We start from the raw sequence: 15309 nt of genomic DNA on the forward strand, positions 1-15309 counted from the left end.
GCTTCTAGGAGACACAGCAGAGTCTCTTCTGCTTCGGTTTGACCTACCTGCCACATGTAGAGGACATAGTGAGGCCTGCCTGATCTCTGGTAGGTGTACAGGACCAGGTAGCAATCACCCCCGTAGAACTGCCCATATGTCTTGGGATTCACTGGCTGCATTTTCAGGTCCTCAATCCTCCACACCTAATGAAAGAAACATCTTGGTGAGCAGCAGTGGAGTCAACATGAAGACAGACCACTAAAATTCAGGTCTTTGATTGGAAAGATAACACTTTCTTTCTCTCCTGGATGCCAGCCTATGTTCCCCCCAGCTTGATTAAGTGCTTGATGGCAAAGTCAGGACTGTCACAATACATGTGCCATTAATGGACTTTCAGTAGTTGGTGGCCCTCAAGGAGGAGCAGCCTCCATGTCCCTCTTAGCCCTACAGTCCCTCTCTCAACCAGCTCCATCTTCCATGAGAGGCCACAAGAATGGGAGAGGGGCCTCTGCTTTGTACAAGTTTGGTTGATATGGACCTAACTGGGAGATGGTGTGAGAAGGGTGTTTCAGTCTCATGACCCACACTCATGGCAGAAGAGGGGTCATCTTGGTGACTGCTTTGCTCCACTGGTCATGGGTTGGAGAAGAAACGCCCTGAGCTACTGCAACTACTGCATTAGGGAGAGTTCTCAAGCACTTTGCTCTGGCTTCAGCCATGGTTCCTTGGGGAGGGTAGGTGGGCACCTCCTTCACAGCTCCCTACAGCTGCTGTGTGTGAAAAGGCAGAGATGTTTGGAAACACGCTGGTTATTGCATCCTGTGTCAGCAAAAGAAGTTCCCTCACCTCTATCTCCCCGGAGGCATCATCTACCATTCTCTGCTCAGCAGCGAGCTCTGGTCTGGCGTGGAGCTGAGTGGTGTCAAACTTCACCTGCTCCACCTTGGCTGCATGCAAGGGCAGAATAAAAACAAGAACCCAGTGAATGCACAATAACATACCAATCCTCTGCATCACCCCCAGGCACACACAGAACTGTTATACATGTGAGAAAAACATGGTCCATGGTTGTAAGATGCCAGTCTTGCCACCTGTAAGCCAGTGTTGATTTTGGAATATGCAAGAGGTCATACACTCCAGCGTTGACCTGTTACAGGTTGGCAACTGGCCATATAGTGTGTTCCAGTGATGACTGCCTGGTAAAAACATTAATTGTCTTCTGACATAATTGTTTTCCAAGTCTATACATATTCCCCTCTTTCTAAAATGTCACTTTCAGAAATAAAATGGCTACACTTCTCCAGCTCATGACAAAGAGAGTATTTATGGACAGCATAGAGAGAGACAGAGATGCAGAGAAAAGAAAGAACTTGCAAGGGAAAGAGATTTGCGGCTCTCAGGCTATTATTGAGCATCTCTGTCACCATCCCGTTGACATCATTTGTCAACGAGTCCTCTCCCTTTGCTATTTTTTACTCTTTGGGGTTAATACATTGTAATAGTCACTTCAGCAGCATGATAATTTGAGGCACCGTTTACACCCGCAGTAAATACAGAATAATTCCATTGACGTCAGGAGGGTCTTGGGTGGATGCCAGTGTAAATGAAAGAAGAATGTTGTTCAACATGTCCTTATCAGGTTCAGCATTAGCCTTTTATAAAGAAAATTAGGAAGGTCTGCAAGTGTGAAATTTTGCACACAGTTTTTCAGATGAGAGAGGTCTTTGCCAACATTTACATTTGGAATAAAGGGCAGTTTGGTTTGTATAAGAAGCCTCAGCAGTTCTGAAAGTTGTTCAGTTCCCAAATCCTTTGCTTCTACTGAAGAAGGTGGAAAATACAAGGCATGAGAAGAATGCGCACAAGATTTTCAAGATACTGAAGGCAGGAGATAGTTGATGTGAACGATGTTCCCTCAGCAGCTGCTTAGCACAGGTCACCAAGCCAAATCCAGGGCAAACACACTCACCAATTTTGCCAGTAGTGTAGATTTTGCCCAGTCCTTGTGTTTCATCCTTTTCTGTCCACCTCTGGAAGAGCTGTTTAAACATGGCTGACTCTGCTCCATCATTCATGACTTCAATGTTGGTGGATGAAGGATACCCTTTGGCTTGGATAAAACCCTAGTGGGGTTGAAAAATGACATTAGTGGGAACACGCTGAGATTTGAGAGACATGAGAAGAAAGCTGTGGACCTGAACCAGCCCAAAGAGTGAACGTCCCCCACTAAACACAGTGACATGGTCAAGGGCAGAATTCACCCCTAGACTTGCATTCAGACTTACAAACAGAGGTGTCTACAAGCTCTCACTCTTGTATCCGTGTTTATTTATGTGTTTAGGGGACTGAAACCTATTCCTAGAGACTGGTTACCAGGATCACATCCTAAACTTAATCTCTGCATGGTACCTTAGTCTTGAAGGAAATCTCACTCATTGGACCTAGTGACAAGCCTTCTCCCCTATCTCAGACAGCTCCATAGATGGCTTCTGGTGATGGATCTAGGAGTGGAGGGGAGGGAGGAGTGATGGGGTGTGTCCGTGGCTCAAGAGACTAGTTTAGTTCTTTGCTTTCCTCCAAACTTTTTGTGCGTCTCTAATACAGCAAGACTGTCCTCCCTATAGCATGATAGAGAGCCTGAATGACAAGGTAGGGAAGGGATGGAGGCATCCCAGAGCATGATGTGTGTTCTGAAGGGACTAAACTCTCACAAATCTCTGGGGTTTATTATTTTGTTTTCTCCCTAAAACCAAATCATTTATTTGCAATAGAGCTACTATTGAGCTAAAAGCCTACTTCAACAGAGTTGCTTGATACAGTATGAGAGGGAAGAAAATGATCTGTGTTCTGCCACAATGCCAAAGTCATTGTTCTGTTTTCGAGAACTGCTCTTGTATTTATCTCAGCAGGCTTCAGGATGACCTGGAGGTAACAGTGCTGACAGCAGTGGTTTGGGGAAGGAGCCTGATTGAGGGCTTCTGAGCATCCATCTTCTGCTGTAAATACTGCAGCCACACACTGCCCCCAGGGAAAAGCAGAGCAGATGGTCTTCCCATTCCTCCCACCTGCCACATTGAAATACAGAGATATCTTTTGTTCTGCATGCGTAGCTCAGGGCCAGGATTTGCAGAGCTGATCGCCTACTAAAAAGCATCTGAATTAAGCTTGTGAAAGGAGCATAGAAGACTGCAAGGTAAGTTTTAAGGCAAAGTTTGTCTAAGCTTTTCTTCTGCCAGACAATAGGTGCAACTGGTATTGAAGCTGAGTGACTCCAGTTAAGACCTTATTGAAAGCGAGGCCACTGAACTTCAGTATCTCCAAGTAAGATCTCATTGAAGATGAGGCTGTTTATGGTCTTCGCATAAGTGAACAGTTGAATGAAAAGCTAAGTTTCCTTGTAGCATTCACTTCAACACGTCAACTTGTAAAAAAAAATCCAAACAAATGCCTTGCTCAGGCTCCCTCGAGGCTACTTATTTTTTCTGAAAGGAAGTGTTGAGACATGCTCTGCCAGAAAATAACTGCATGGCAGCTCATCTGGAGGAGTCGCACAGGTGCCAGGGCACTGTGCTGGTGTGCGCTACCTTAACATGAGCCCTGGGATCGCCTCAGGTTGGCTGATCTGAGTTTGTAAGAGTTAATAACAGATCTCTTTCTACCCAGTGGAAGAGCCCTGTACCATCTTCAAATTTAGGTCTAGAACTGAGTCCAGACTTATCAGCGTTGTGAAGATTTGTTGCATGTAATGGACTTGGGGTTGAGGCCTGTAGCACCTACATAAAACATCTGGCTTTTTCCATAGACCCCAAGTAGTCAAGTTCCCCACTGACCTGCCCAAGGTGTTGCTCTTGGTTGGGAACACAAGAGATGCCTTTCAGGGTCAGAGCAGTGGTCCATGCTGCCTGGGACAGTGGCACTAAGAGATGCTGTTTATTGAGCACACGTGAGCTTGGTGGCTCCCTTCACTCTCCCCAGCATCCAAAATATTGAGTCATGGATGTTAGAGAGGATATAAGAGCCTCTTTAATATCCGTTTATGGGACTGTTGATCATTAATTTGTCTATTCCCATCTTAATCATGCTGATCCTCTCTGCCTCCACCATCTCTTGAATCAATAAATTCCAGAAGTCCATCATCTACTGTGTAACAAAGTATTTTCTTTTATACTTTCTCTTGTTTAACCAATTTATTCTCAGTTTTATTGTCAGGTCTTAGTTCCAGTGCAATGTGGTGACTAACAATTTTGTGTCTGCGCCATCAGCGCCTCCCTTAGACATTTAACTTCTCTCTCTGTTATTTCACAGGCCAGCTCCTCAAGACCTATACTTGATTGTAATTAGTGGTCAGATATAGATTAGCACTTAGCCTCCCACGACATTATTTGCACTATATTACAACTCACCACGGCTCGAGTGAAGGCTGCTTTTTTCTCTTCCAGGCTGGAGGCTTTCCCTCTCCAGACATAAATCTTAAAACCGCCTTGGTCTAAAATGTAGCAGTCCTGAGGTGAAACAGAAAAAGCAGATGTAAAAAGCTCTGCACAGGCAAAGGTCCTCATTTGTAGGCTACTCAGGGTGGATCCTTCTTCAAGATTTAGAATTAGATGTAGATCTCACTTCCTTGCCTCGAAGAGCTTTAATGTTGGTTCAACCATTAACAGGGGCAACAGAGGATGGTTTTACTGTAGTCCATAAATGGAGTACAACTATCATCAACCCTACAAGCATAGGAGTTCATGGTTACGTTGAGTTTGTGAGGACACCTGACCCATGCAGCTGCCCTCTAACTGTAATGAGTTAAAATATGTATTTTTCTTAGACGTTGTTCAAAACTGGCCATTACCATCTCATGAGAGATGTTCCCAAACCAGCGGAAACACCAGCTCCAAAAGGCTCCAGGAAAAGTGTGTGCTGAAATACCATCCACAACATGCTGTGCTTCAGCACTGCTGACAGTGGTGCTCATTTATGCCAAATCTGCTACTAAAGGAGCAGGAAAAGCCCAAGCTGGACATATTCTGCATGTCTCCACTGCACAGAACTGGTGCTCCAAACTGACAACCCACTGTGTGACCAAAGGTTTCTCATTTTTCAAAATGAACTTTGACAACGAAAGCAAAAGCTTCATATCCCTGTAAAAGGAGACTGAGATTTAACAAGGCTGACACCAGGGTGAATAAGGGAGCTGGAGCCTTGCAGCACAACACTGGTTTGGAATAGGCTGGTTTGCACTGCAGAGAATTAAGGATGAGAAATTCTCTGCCAAATTTTAGCTAGAGGGATACTAGGAAAGCCTCTGTTTTCTTAAAGACTTTGAGCAGAGGGTATGTAAGAGATCTTCATGATTATATACTTATTTGTTCTTAATTTTGCAGATGAAGGGCTACTCCCAAACATCAGGTACTAAGGAGCCTTATTGCTGTCTGGAATTTCTTCCTGGCCCCCAGCTCTCCTTGACTCAGATTGCCAAGCTATTATCATCCTTGGCTGAGATGGTCAATTTGCCATCTCTCATTAAAGCAGCTTCAACACACCAACTACCTCTGTCCACCGAGGTTGTAGTAGGGATAAGCTGTCCTGTTTTCAGAGGACGCATGATAAAATTGAATAACGGAAGGGCTGGTAATTTTCAGGAAATGGGGTATCCCATTGAAACAGGTGCTCAGCTGAAAATAAAGCAAGCCACAGCATCCTTTTCTCGCTGTAAGGTTTGATGGTTTTCTCTCACCTCGTGCTGGAGCAGATCCTGTGTCAGGGGCCGGGTAGCTATCTCCTGTACCACCAGGTCGTTGTCCTTCTCATAGACACTGAAAAACAGAGTCATCGAACAGAGTCAGGCTTCATAGCACTTGCCGTAAAAAAGGAGAGGGTTTGGAGCCCATCCCCAGACTTACTGGTAGAGCCGGACATTTGCTTTCTGCAGCTCATCTGCTTTCGCATCTGGGATGGCCTCTCGGAGCTCCCCGCGCCTCTCACCCAGCACCATCTTCATGATCTGCATGAGGTCCGGGGAGTCTTTCTCGTTGTCAATGATGCCGATTTGAGCACGGCCGCCTCTTTCGCTGTCCCTGATGCTGCGAGCCAGCGCCAGACCCTGCACAAGGATCAGCAGATCATAGAATCACAGAATAGTTTGGGTTGGAAGGGGCCTCCAAAGCTCCTCCAGTGCCACCCCTGCCATGAGCAGGGACATCTTCACCAGCTCAGGTTGCTCAGAGCCCCGTCCAGCCTGGCCTGGGATGTCTCCAGGGATGGTTCATCCACCAACTCTCTGGCCAACCTGGGCCAGGCTCTCACCACAGTGTAAAAAATTTCTTCCTCATGTCTAGCCTGAATCTCCCCTACTGCCTGTTTATTAACTAATTCTCAGGAAAATATTGCATGTTACAGTTTCTACTAGTGCTTGCTCCTGCACAGCACAGGCGTGTGGTAGCCACAACAGGCATTGCTCATGTGTGACTGTACATAAGCAGGTCCAACCATCTTGTGATGGTCTGGGAGAGAGATGCACACATGCTGAGGAAAATGAGGCTGGATGCTTCAGAGCTGCAGGACCCTGAGTGTCCTGTGGTGACATTTTACATTTAAATGTTTCACGTATTCAAAAAACTTGGATGTTTTCTGTGAAAAAAGCAGTGTGAAATGCCAAGCAACTAATTAGGCCGAAATCTCCATTTCCCACTGAATTAATTTTCCATGACTCTTACCGCAATAGCTTTGAAAGGGGCCCCTCTTTGTCAGACTTAGGAGATGACCTGCTTGATTGCCAGGTCTGAGATGAACCATGGCCTATTCCTCACAGCAGCCATCCCTCTACTGGTTCCCCCTCCTCTGTGTCCTGACGGTTTATTTGTCTCTTATCCAGTTTCTGTTGGATCTTCTCCTCTGGCCGTTATGTCCTGGAAAATCTTCCCTGTGAAGCTTCCCCTGCTCCTACCTTATCAGGTGACACCATGTGAAGAGCAGACCCACCTGCCTTTTAATGTGTATAATGCCTGGCTACAAGTTTGGCCACCAACTTTGCTGATGACCCATTAATGTATCTTGCTTTATTACTTCTCTGTATCTCAGTTCCCCTCTTAGTAAAATAAGGATAATTACCCTTTGCAAAGTGCCTTAAGAGCTATGGATATGACCTATTGACACTTGGGTTACGTGTTCCTACTTGTGTTATACTGACCAAACTGGAATTCCCTGTGACGCTGCAATTACTGCAGCCAGACTTAGTGCTGTTGCTGGCTTTGTAGTCCTATGTCATGCAAACTACAGGGCACCGAAGGATGGATATGGACCTCCCCAGAAGGAGCTGGATGCCTTTTTGGAGGCAGAGCTAGTGATGTGATGGGTCTCTCACTACAGGAAAGACATCAATGTGCTGGAGATTGTTCAGAGAAGGGAACGGAGCTGGTGAAGGGTCTGGAGCACAAGTGTGATGGGAGCGGCTGAGGGACCTGGGGCTGTTTAGCCTGGAGGAGGCTGAGGGGAGACTTTCTTGCTTTCTACAACTACCTGAAAGGAGGTCGTAGCATGGAGGGTGTTGGTCTGTTCTCCCAGGTAGCAAGTGAAATGGCCTCAAGTTGCACCAGGGAAGGTTCAGATTGGATATTAGGAAAAGTTACTTCATGGAAAGGGTTGTTGGGCATTGGAACAGGCTGCCCAGGGCAGTGGTGGAGTCACCATCCCTGGAGGGGTTTAAGAGACATTTAGATATGGGTCTTAGGGACATGGTTTAGTGCTAGATTTAGGTTATGATTGGGCTCGATGATCTTGAGGGTCTCTTCCATCCAAAATGGTTCTGTGTGCCAACAGCCGCCCATGAAACTCAAGCTGAGGCCAGGTCTGAACGTGAGCAAAGCATTCTGCTGGTCCTCCAATACCAGCAGATCGGCAAGTAGAAGATTTGCAATTATCTTATCGGCTCATCTTTGTGTTGCTGGTTTTACTGAGATTTTCACTGTGCAAACATTGAGCACTGTTTCTCTATTTTGTTTTGTTTTGTTTTGTTTCTTGTTTTGTTTTTCCAGGCATCAGAATACACTGCTGGTAAACTAGGTGGCTTTTGCCTGTACTCACCCTGGATTTCTCAGCAATGCTGCAGTTGGGTCCATTCCACTGAATCAGCACTTTCCCAAGGTCCAGCAAGAAAACATCGCCCTTATTGAAACTGTCCCAGGAAAGCGCTACCTGTCATAAGGAAATGAAAGTGTTTGGCAAACTGGGGAGGACAACAAGAGCTACAGGGGACAAGTCGCAGCCATTGTGAACTTGCCCTTAGGGATATAGCAACTGGTCTTCAATGACATGCTCATTTTTCTAGCACTCAGCTATTCACTGAGCCCAATGGTTTCAAAACCCCAAGGGACATCTTGAAAACTGTCCTGTAGTAGAGGTCCTTGAACAGAGATGAGCTATCAAGCAGGCAAACTGGTGAGAAATGGGTGTAGAAGGAGAGGAAAGAGAGATTATCCATAAGAAGAGGGGGTCTTCTAATTACCTCTGTGGCTGACACGTGCTTCTTCCCCTTGACATGAAGAAGACGCTTGATGTTGTACATATTAGTCTCCACATGCCTAAATCCCGAAGCCACTCCTCCCTTCTTGTAGCTGTTGTGTAGCAGGGAATCAAGAGTTAGAACTGGTTAGAAAATACCTTCCCCTCTATGCTCTGAGAACATCTCCAGCTTTTGGTGGCAACTAAAAAATCTGGAGCCAATATAATCTCAAAGTCCTAGAAAGGGAGCATCGAGGCTGGTATGTTGACTCACTCTACTGTTGATGGCTCCTGCTCAGACCATGACTACTCATGGTGTCCCTCCACCTGTTGTGGGTGCTGTGTTGCTGCTGTGCATCTTGGGAGAAGTTGTGTAGATGAACAGGCAGGTCAGGGATGGCAATGGAAACATAACTACCAAACTGAAAATCCCATACCCATGGCAGTGGCATCTCAGAATTGAAATACTCCATAAACATTTAATTAAAATATGAAACATATTTTGCAGAGAATAGACTTCTTGTTAAAATCTATTTTTGTTCAAAATACTTATTATATTAAACATAGCTATGAAATTGTTGTGATAAGCAGAACAAAATGGCAAAGGGGTTCAGGACACCGTCTTTCTTTCAAATTTAATCTACCAATTTTGTTGTCCTTCTGTCCTTGAACACAGACTTCGCAATAGCTGCTGCTAGCACTGTATTGTTGGACTGCACGATGACATTCCCTCCTTTCTGTGCAACTTAAGGAAGGTGCAATCACATCACAAGAGGACACAGTCCCCCAAGGAAGTTCCAGTGCCTTTTTAATGGTTTTTGGGCAAGTCCAACCCACTTCCACATATCTGAGACCATTTTAGAAAACAGATGCAAAGCTCATATAATTGCCATTTATGGGAAAAAGAGACAAATACTGAGACTCTTAGAGTTTTTGCCATGTATTTTATCATAGCTTAGAAGAGACCAGCAAATGTGGTCAGGCATGTGAGCAATTCACAGTACTTCAGACTTGTTTGGCCCAGTTTAACTTATCCACAGATGGATGTTCTGGTGATTAGTCCACCTGTCAAGGTGTGGAAAGAGCCTGCTTTAATTTCTCATTCTGCCTCAGACTTCCTGCTTGACCTTAGGGATGTGGTTTAAACCAAGTCTAACTCACATTGATTTCAGGAGCAGATATATTTCCAAATAGACATCTAAACCTGTATGGTTTCCAAGGTCTGAATTTTAGTCCTTCATTATCCCTTACTCATCTACAAGATGAGGATAAAAGCACTTTTGTGTCCCACAAAAGTCCTGAGGAAACTCATGAGAGGTTGTAGAGATGCACAATACAGAGGTATAAAAGCCAGAGTGGGATAAAGGGCATTGACCAAGGATGGGTTTTCATTTGAATTTTCTTCAGCTGTTTAAGAGCCAGGCTGTTTATTGTCAGGGAAGGTCCTCCTGGAGGACAGCTATTGGAGTCACCTTCCAAAGACCCAAAGTGAGCCAAGACCTCAGGACTGGATTCCACAGTATCTTTTAGATGGTAGAAGCTCAGAGTCAAACTTTCCTTCCACTACGGGAATATTATTCCCAGTGTGAGCCAAATCAGCACTTCTTTTCAAGGTGGATATTAGTCTGAAGTGCTCTGAGTGGGCAAATCAATCTAAAGTGTGTGGAGGAGAAGAAGGAAAACCCCAGGGTGAACAAAAGGGAGGTTAAGATGCAATTACAGCAAATAACTGGGAAAATGACCAGTAGAAGAGAACGGCATGGTTCCAGTCCCAATGCTTACAACTGATTTTTTCAAAATGGGAAATTCTTCTTCTGAATTTTCACCAACTTCAGTGCTGACCCATGTTCTTTTCAGATATTTGAAATATTGATGGCTCTGGGATGTAGAGAAGCAGAGAGATAATCCCAAGGAGCACAACCCTCCTCGTTGCAGGGTGTTTTACGCTACTCACATAATGCCATTGCGGAAATAGCTTTGGAAGGTCTCAGACTCGTGTCCCTGCGCTTCCCGGTGCTGCACGGGGTTCCCTCTGAGCGCGTTGTCCAGCTGGGTGACATACATGGCCGCGGCACCTTGCTCATCCTGAGATGAGTCCTTGCCAATCCAGTAATGCAAATCTACAGCGGAGCCGCGAGAGGTTCTTTTGGTCTGGAAGAGGTGGGAAAGACGAGTCAGGATGAAGAAACAGCTTATATGAGTGTTTCAAATAATATCTCTGGGCAGCAAGACCTCTCAAAACCAAGAGACCACGGAGCCCTTTCCAAGCCTGTCCAAGCTCTGGACAAGGGGAGATAGGACGGAGCTTTAGGGTGTTCCCTGGGAGATCAACTTGGAGCCAGGGACCTAATTCATGAAAGAATTTATGGGTCTTATATACTTATTGCACTGAAACGTGTTTCTGTCTGATATGCTTTTATAGGTCTTGCTATTCAGGAAAAGCGAGCACCTCACAATTACAAAAAATAACGCATTCAACCTGTCCTACTTTTGTAGAGTTTGGTATCAAAACTCAAAGGAGACTCTTCTCGCAGATCACCTTTTTAAATGTAATGTACACTGCTATTTATTTGCCTGGAGATACTATCCTTTCTTTCTTGTTCTCCTTCTCATCTCACAGTACACAGGAACACAAACTGCCTCCGAATTCCTGCTGACTTGCAAAACAGACATCACTCCAAATGAAGCTGAGCCTGTGTGCGCATGCTGTGATTCATCTTATTACAGAAAAACCCAATAGCCTAGAAAAAGGAGGCAAGCGATCTGGGAACAGGTGTGCTTATCGTTCTGTGAGTTGTGCCTGTTATTTTTCAGCACCTACTGTGTTAAATCCTATCATGGACACCTGGGAAAGGTAATGAAAGCTTGTTTTATAAATTGGATTTGACACTAAGTTCTGTTTATTTGCTTTGTGCAATGATACCACAGCGAAACACACCAAAAGAACTTGAATAAAACACAGCTCGGTTCCTCCAGGCACAGCTAATTAATTTGTTGCAAAATCGCTCAATTTAATACACTGCTATTGAAGAAGATCAAAGTCACGTTGTCCTGTGGGCTCTCTCTGTTCGGAGAGCCTCCAGTCAAGACATAGAATGCAAAGATGAATATTTTTACCCTCCTGCCTGCAGGGGGAAAAGGGACTTGTGGGCTGATTAAGGGCTTTTCTACCTGGGGAACCTTTTGCAACACATGCTGAGTCTGTGAGCATCAAAATCTATACTCTATAGTCACCTCCTTGCAAGGACGCTCATATTCTGCTCTAAGCATGTCTTTGGGTAGCTGCTTCCAATCGATTCAGCACTCAAAAGGCAGCATAAAGGCATGTGCACGGAGAATTAGAGAATGAAACTCATTCTGCATCGCTCTCCCAACCTACTTTCTCAGCATGATGTATAGTGGATGGGCATTTGGTTGTGGGATAGTGGAGGCTTTGCTGCCTCTTGATTGATGGAGGTGTTTGCAGGAGGGATCACTCAGACCCAGAAACTGGGAAATGCTTCTGGTTTCCACCATACGGACATTGTTTGATGGCAATGAGGCCCGGTTTGCTCTACGCAGATGAAGAGTTCTGGAAGGAAGTCTGGGAGGTGAGTGGAACGCCTCTTCTTCCCACAGAGCCTCAGGAACATGAGGTATTTTGTACAGCCCATATAGTAGAGCTGGTTCTCAGAAGTTCCTCATGCTTCTGGCTAGTGTGGGTTCAGCTGGTTGCAAGTGGGTCTGGACCAAATTTGGGAGGGACAGATGAAGTGTCCTAATGGGGACATGAGAAAGGCTGCAGAGCCTCCCTGATGCTTGTGTAACACAGAGTAAATGGCAGACCTCCATAACCCACATCATCTGCTGAAAAGGAGACCCTCCAGTCAATCAGCTCTCACACCCCCAAAAGATTCCCGTAAGCCATGCAAATGTGGGCCCTGATTTAATTTGCCAGGAATGTACTGGCCATTTTGCCATGTCTGGACACTACTCAGTTGATTAGAAGATGAATCATTTCGGTGAACTACTAAGTTAATGGTTCCTCTGGACTTCTGATTTACTAAACACACAGTGTTTTCACAAGAGCCATGTTAAATTCATGTATGTGATTAGATGGTGAACACACACTAACAACTACGTTCACCCACAGCATGTGCTGCTCTCGCCAGTGACAGTACAGGGTCAAGACAGCCAAACAAAATGAAAGGGGTGAACCAGTTGCCTACCAAAATGACCAATGTTTGTTGTCCTTACTTACATGCAGAACTATGTAACAGTCTCCTTCAAAAAAAGTCCCATAAGCCTTTTCAGGTACAGGAACCATCTTCATATTCTGTAAGAAAATGAGGGTTTGGGTCATCACTAGAACTTCAGAGCCAGAAGTTTGTGGGTGTGAAACAGGACAGCTGGGGTGCATGAAATGTTAAGGTGACAATCAGAGTTTAGAGAGGGCTGTGCTCATAAGCTGGAAAAGCCACTTCTGGGGGAAATCCCAAAATTACTAAGGGGTGAGAAGGGGTAAATGATAGGGCTGCTTGGTCAGATTGACAAGTATTTTTTACTCTTCTTCTCCATCTGCAGTCCTGTAGGTCTAGAGCAAGAAGACTTAGTGGTCAGGTTGAAATGCTCCAGAGTTTGCATGTGTAGGGGATTTCCCAGCAGAGTGAGCACATATCACCCCATATTTAGTTTTGGGGCATGGTTTTTACTCAGTACCCATCAGGACACGAGCAGGTCCTGGGCTTGATCTGGTTCTGTGGTTCCCTGGAATTGGGGACATACATTCTTCTGGTGGCCTGACTTGTTTCCCAGCATACCAGCCTGACCCTTGTGAACTGACACGTTTCTAATTACAGATCCTCTGGAAACAAGCTTAGTACAGTGCTTCGGAGAGAAATGGAAAAGCAAATACCCTCTGATTTTTGAAACATAGCTGGGACCTGTAGAGAGCCACCAGCACTTGGAGACACATGTTGGAGCCCCTTCCCACCCTCCCCGGAGTGGATTCTGGACCTCATTCTAAGCCACCTCTCATTGTGGGGGAATGTTCTTGGCTAATTGGGCCAGAAAAGGACAGAATTGAGCACAGCCTGGCTCTGAACCAAAATCAAACACCACCACAAGCAGAAGGTGACCTCGCAGGCTGCAATATCTCTCCTTGCAATGACCCATCAACCGGAGTAGGAAAGACAAGGATGAAGTGCAACTAGACTCCATGGGATACCTTTGCTGCAAAAATGGGTGTGTTTCCCATGGAAGCTGCTGGTACAGACTATGATGACCTATGCGTAACCCCTCTTCTTGGTGAAACAGGGAATTAATTTCTGCTGTGCTAAAGCAGCCTTGCATTGGTTCCTGGAGGGGGAGAGAAAGCCTCCAGTGCTGGAGGAACAGCTTCAGTCCTAGCAAATTCATGTTTCCTTAGTCAATATCATGCCTGTTTTACAGAGCAGGAAACCAAAGCGATAGTATGTTGAAAATTGCATCAAAAGAAGTTGGGTCTCCTGGTTTCCACTGTATCCATCTTTTTCCACCCAGATTACTTCAATAATGTCTTTTTCTTGAAACATATGCACCCCGCCATACACACGAGCAGAGGACATATGCCATCATCGCCTCTTGTCATACCTCTATGACCCATATCTGCAGTCCCAGCTTTCTCTCGATAGTTGGGAGATTGGTGTCACCGTCTGTCATCCTGCAGTCTGAGCTAGAAGGAAAAAGACGAAGAAAAAACAAAATAACTATATAATTGGATAGGACAGTAAGTGTGCTAGTCAGCTGCGTTCCTTTTACCATCAGTGGAGGTTTAATCCAGATAATCCACACCTTGAAGTGTTGCTGTCCTTCTGATGACTATGAAGAGGAAACAGTTGTAGTTATCAACAGTAAGGTGGGATGAACCCCCATTTCCAGGGTATCTATGCTCATGAGGGGCCAAAGTGTGGGATGACAGCGCAGCAAAGACTGAACAGGAGACAGTTCTTCTGGTGTGGGATTATTTTTCCTCTGTTTGAATAGATAGAAAGGATTTGCTGGGATGCTGGACCTGACATCAGTACTGCTTTGTTCCCACCATGGCATGAGGGGTGGCAGGGACAATAGTGACCCTGGACACACATGACCTCATGGAGTAGCCACCCTGGGGCACTGAGAGCCTGAGGAATGAAGCCCTTCCACATCAGGAGGAGATTCAGGACTAAATTAACCTGCAAGGTATTTCGGTGCAGCGCACCAGGCTCTCAGCTCCATAAAGGTCAATGGAGACACAGTCAACAGTCAGCAGAGCATAGGGAGTGATCCAACCGATGACTCCAGTGCCTACTTTACACATAGCTGAACATCTCCCTAGGCTCTGCTTGCCTGTATAGGGAAGAGGTAGGTTTCTGTTGTCCATGCAAAGGTATCTAGGGACATTTTTTATGTCTTTCATATCTCCAGCTGCCCCTCTGACAGCTAAAAATCTCGCATCCATCCTCTATCATACTTCCCAGCTTTTTTCTTGAAAAAAGGAATACCCTTAGCTACATTCCATCTTCCTACTGCTTGGATAGCTGAGGTTTTGCTCAAGAAGCAACTTCTGAACCCATCTTGTTTAAGTTGAACCTCCTAAAACAAATCAACCCCTAAAACAATGTACATGAAAACACTGAATTATATCCTAGAATTGCTGGTTGGCCTGTGGGACATGGCAGGTGCCTCCTGATCAGCTTTGCTCTGGTGGAGCAGCCTTGGGACAGGTTGTCTTTGTGTAGGGGCAAGACCCATATCGGCCTTTCCCATATGAGTCAATCCTGCTCACAAATCAAGGCCCAGCTTCGAAAGAAAAGACGAGTCACTGATTTCTGTGTTTTG

General features: G+C 45.4%; 1 protein-coding gene across 1 annotated transcript in view; it reads right to left on the reverse strand.

The window, feature by feature from the left end:
• The window catches only part of VILL (villin like), a 24824-nt gene extending 9842 nt beyond the window's left edge, over positions 1–14982 (reverse strand). The window contains exons 1-11 of the mRNA XM_082046146.1: positions 14083–14982; positions 12713–12787; positions 10427–10623; positions 8477–8585; positions 8056–8166; positions 5877–6076; positions 5711–5789; positions 4386–4484; positions 1952–2105; positions 829–929; positions 16–185 (exon numbers count right to left, since the gene is read on the reverse strand). Coding sequence (XP_081902272.1) covers positions 16–185; positions 829–929; positions 1952–2105; positions 4386–4484; positions 5711–5789; positions 5877–6076; positions 8056–8166; positions 8477–8585; positions 10427–10623; positions 12713–12787; positions 14083–14253 — 1466 coding nt within the window. The 5' untranslated portion in view covers positions 14254–14982. The remainder of the gene's footprint in view (positions 1–15; positions 186–828; positions 930–1951; positions 2106–4385; positions 4485–5710; positions 5790–5876; positions 6077–8055; positions 8167–8476; positions 8586–10426; positions 10624–12712; positions 12788–14082) is intronic.
• Between the last annotated feature and the right edge of the window lie 327 nt (positions 14983–15309).

This window comes from Streptopelia decaocto, assembly GCF_964273445.1.
Source record: "Streptopelia decaocto genome assembly, chromosome: 2".
Classification (NCBI taxonomy): domain Eukaryota; kingdom Metazoa; phylum Chordata; class Aves; order Columbiformes; family Columbidae; genus Streptopelia; species Streptopelia decaocto.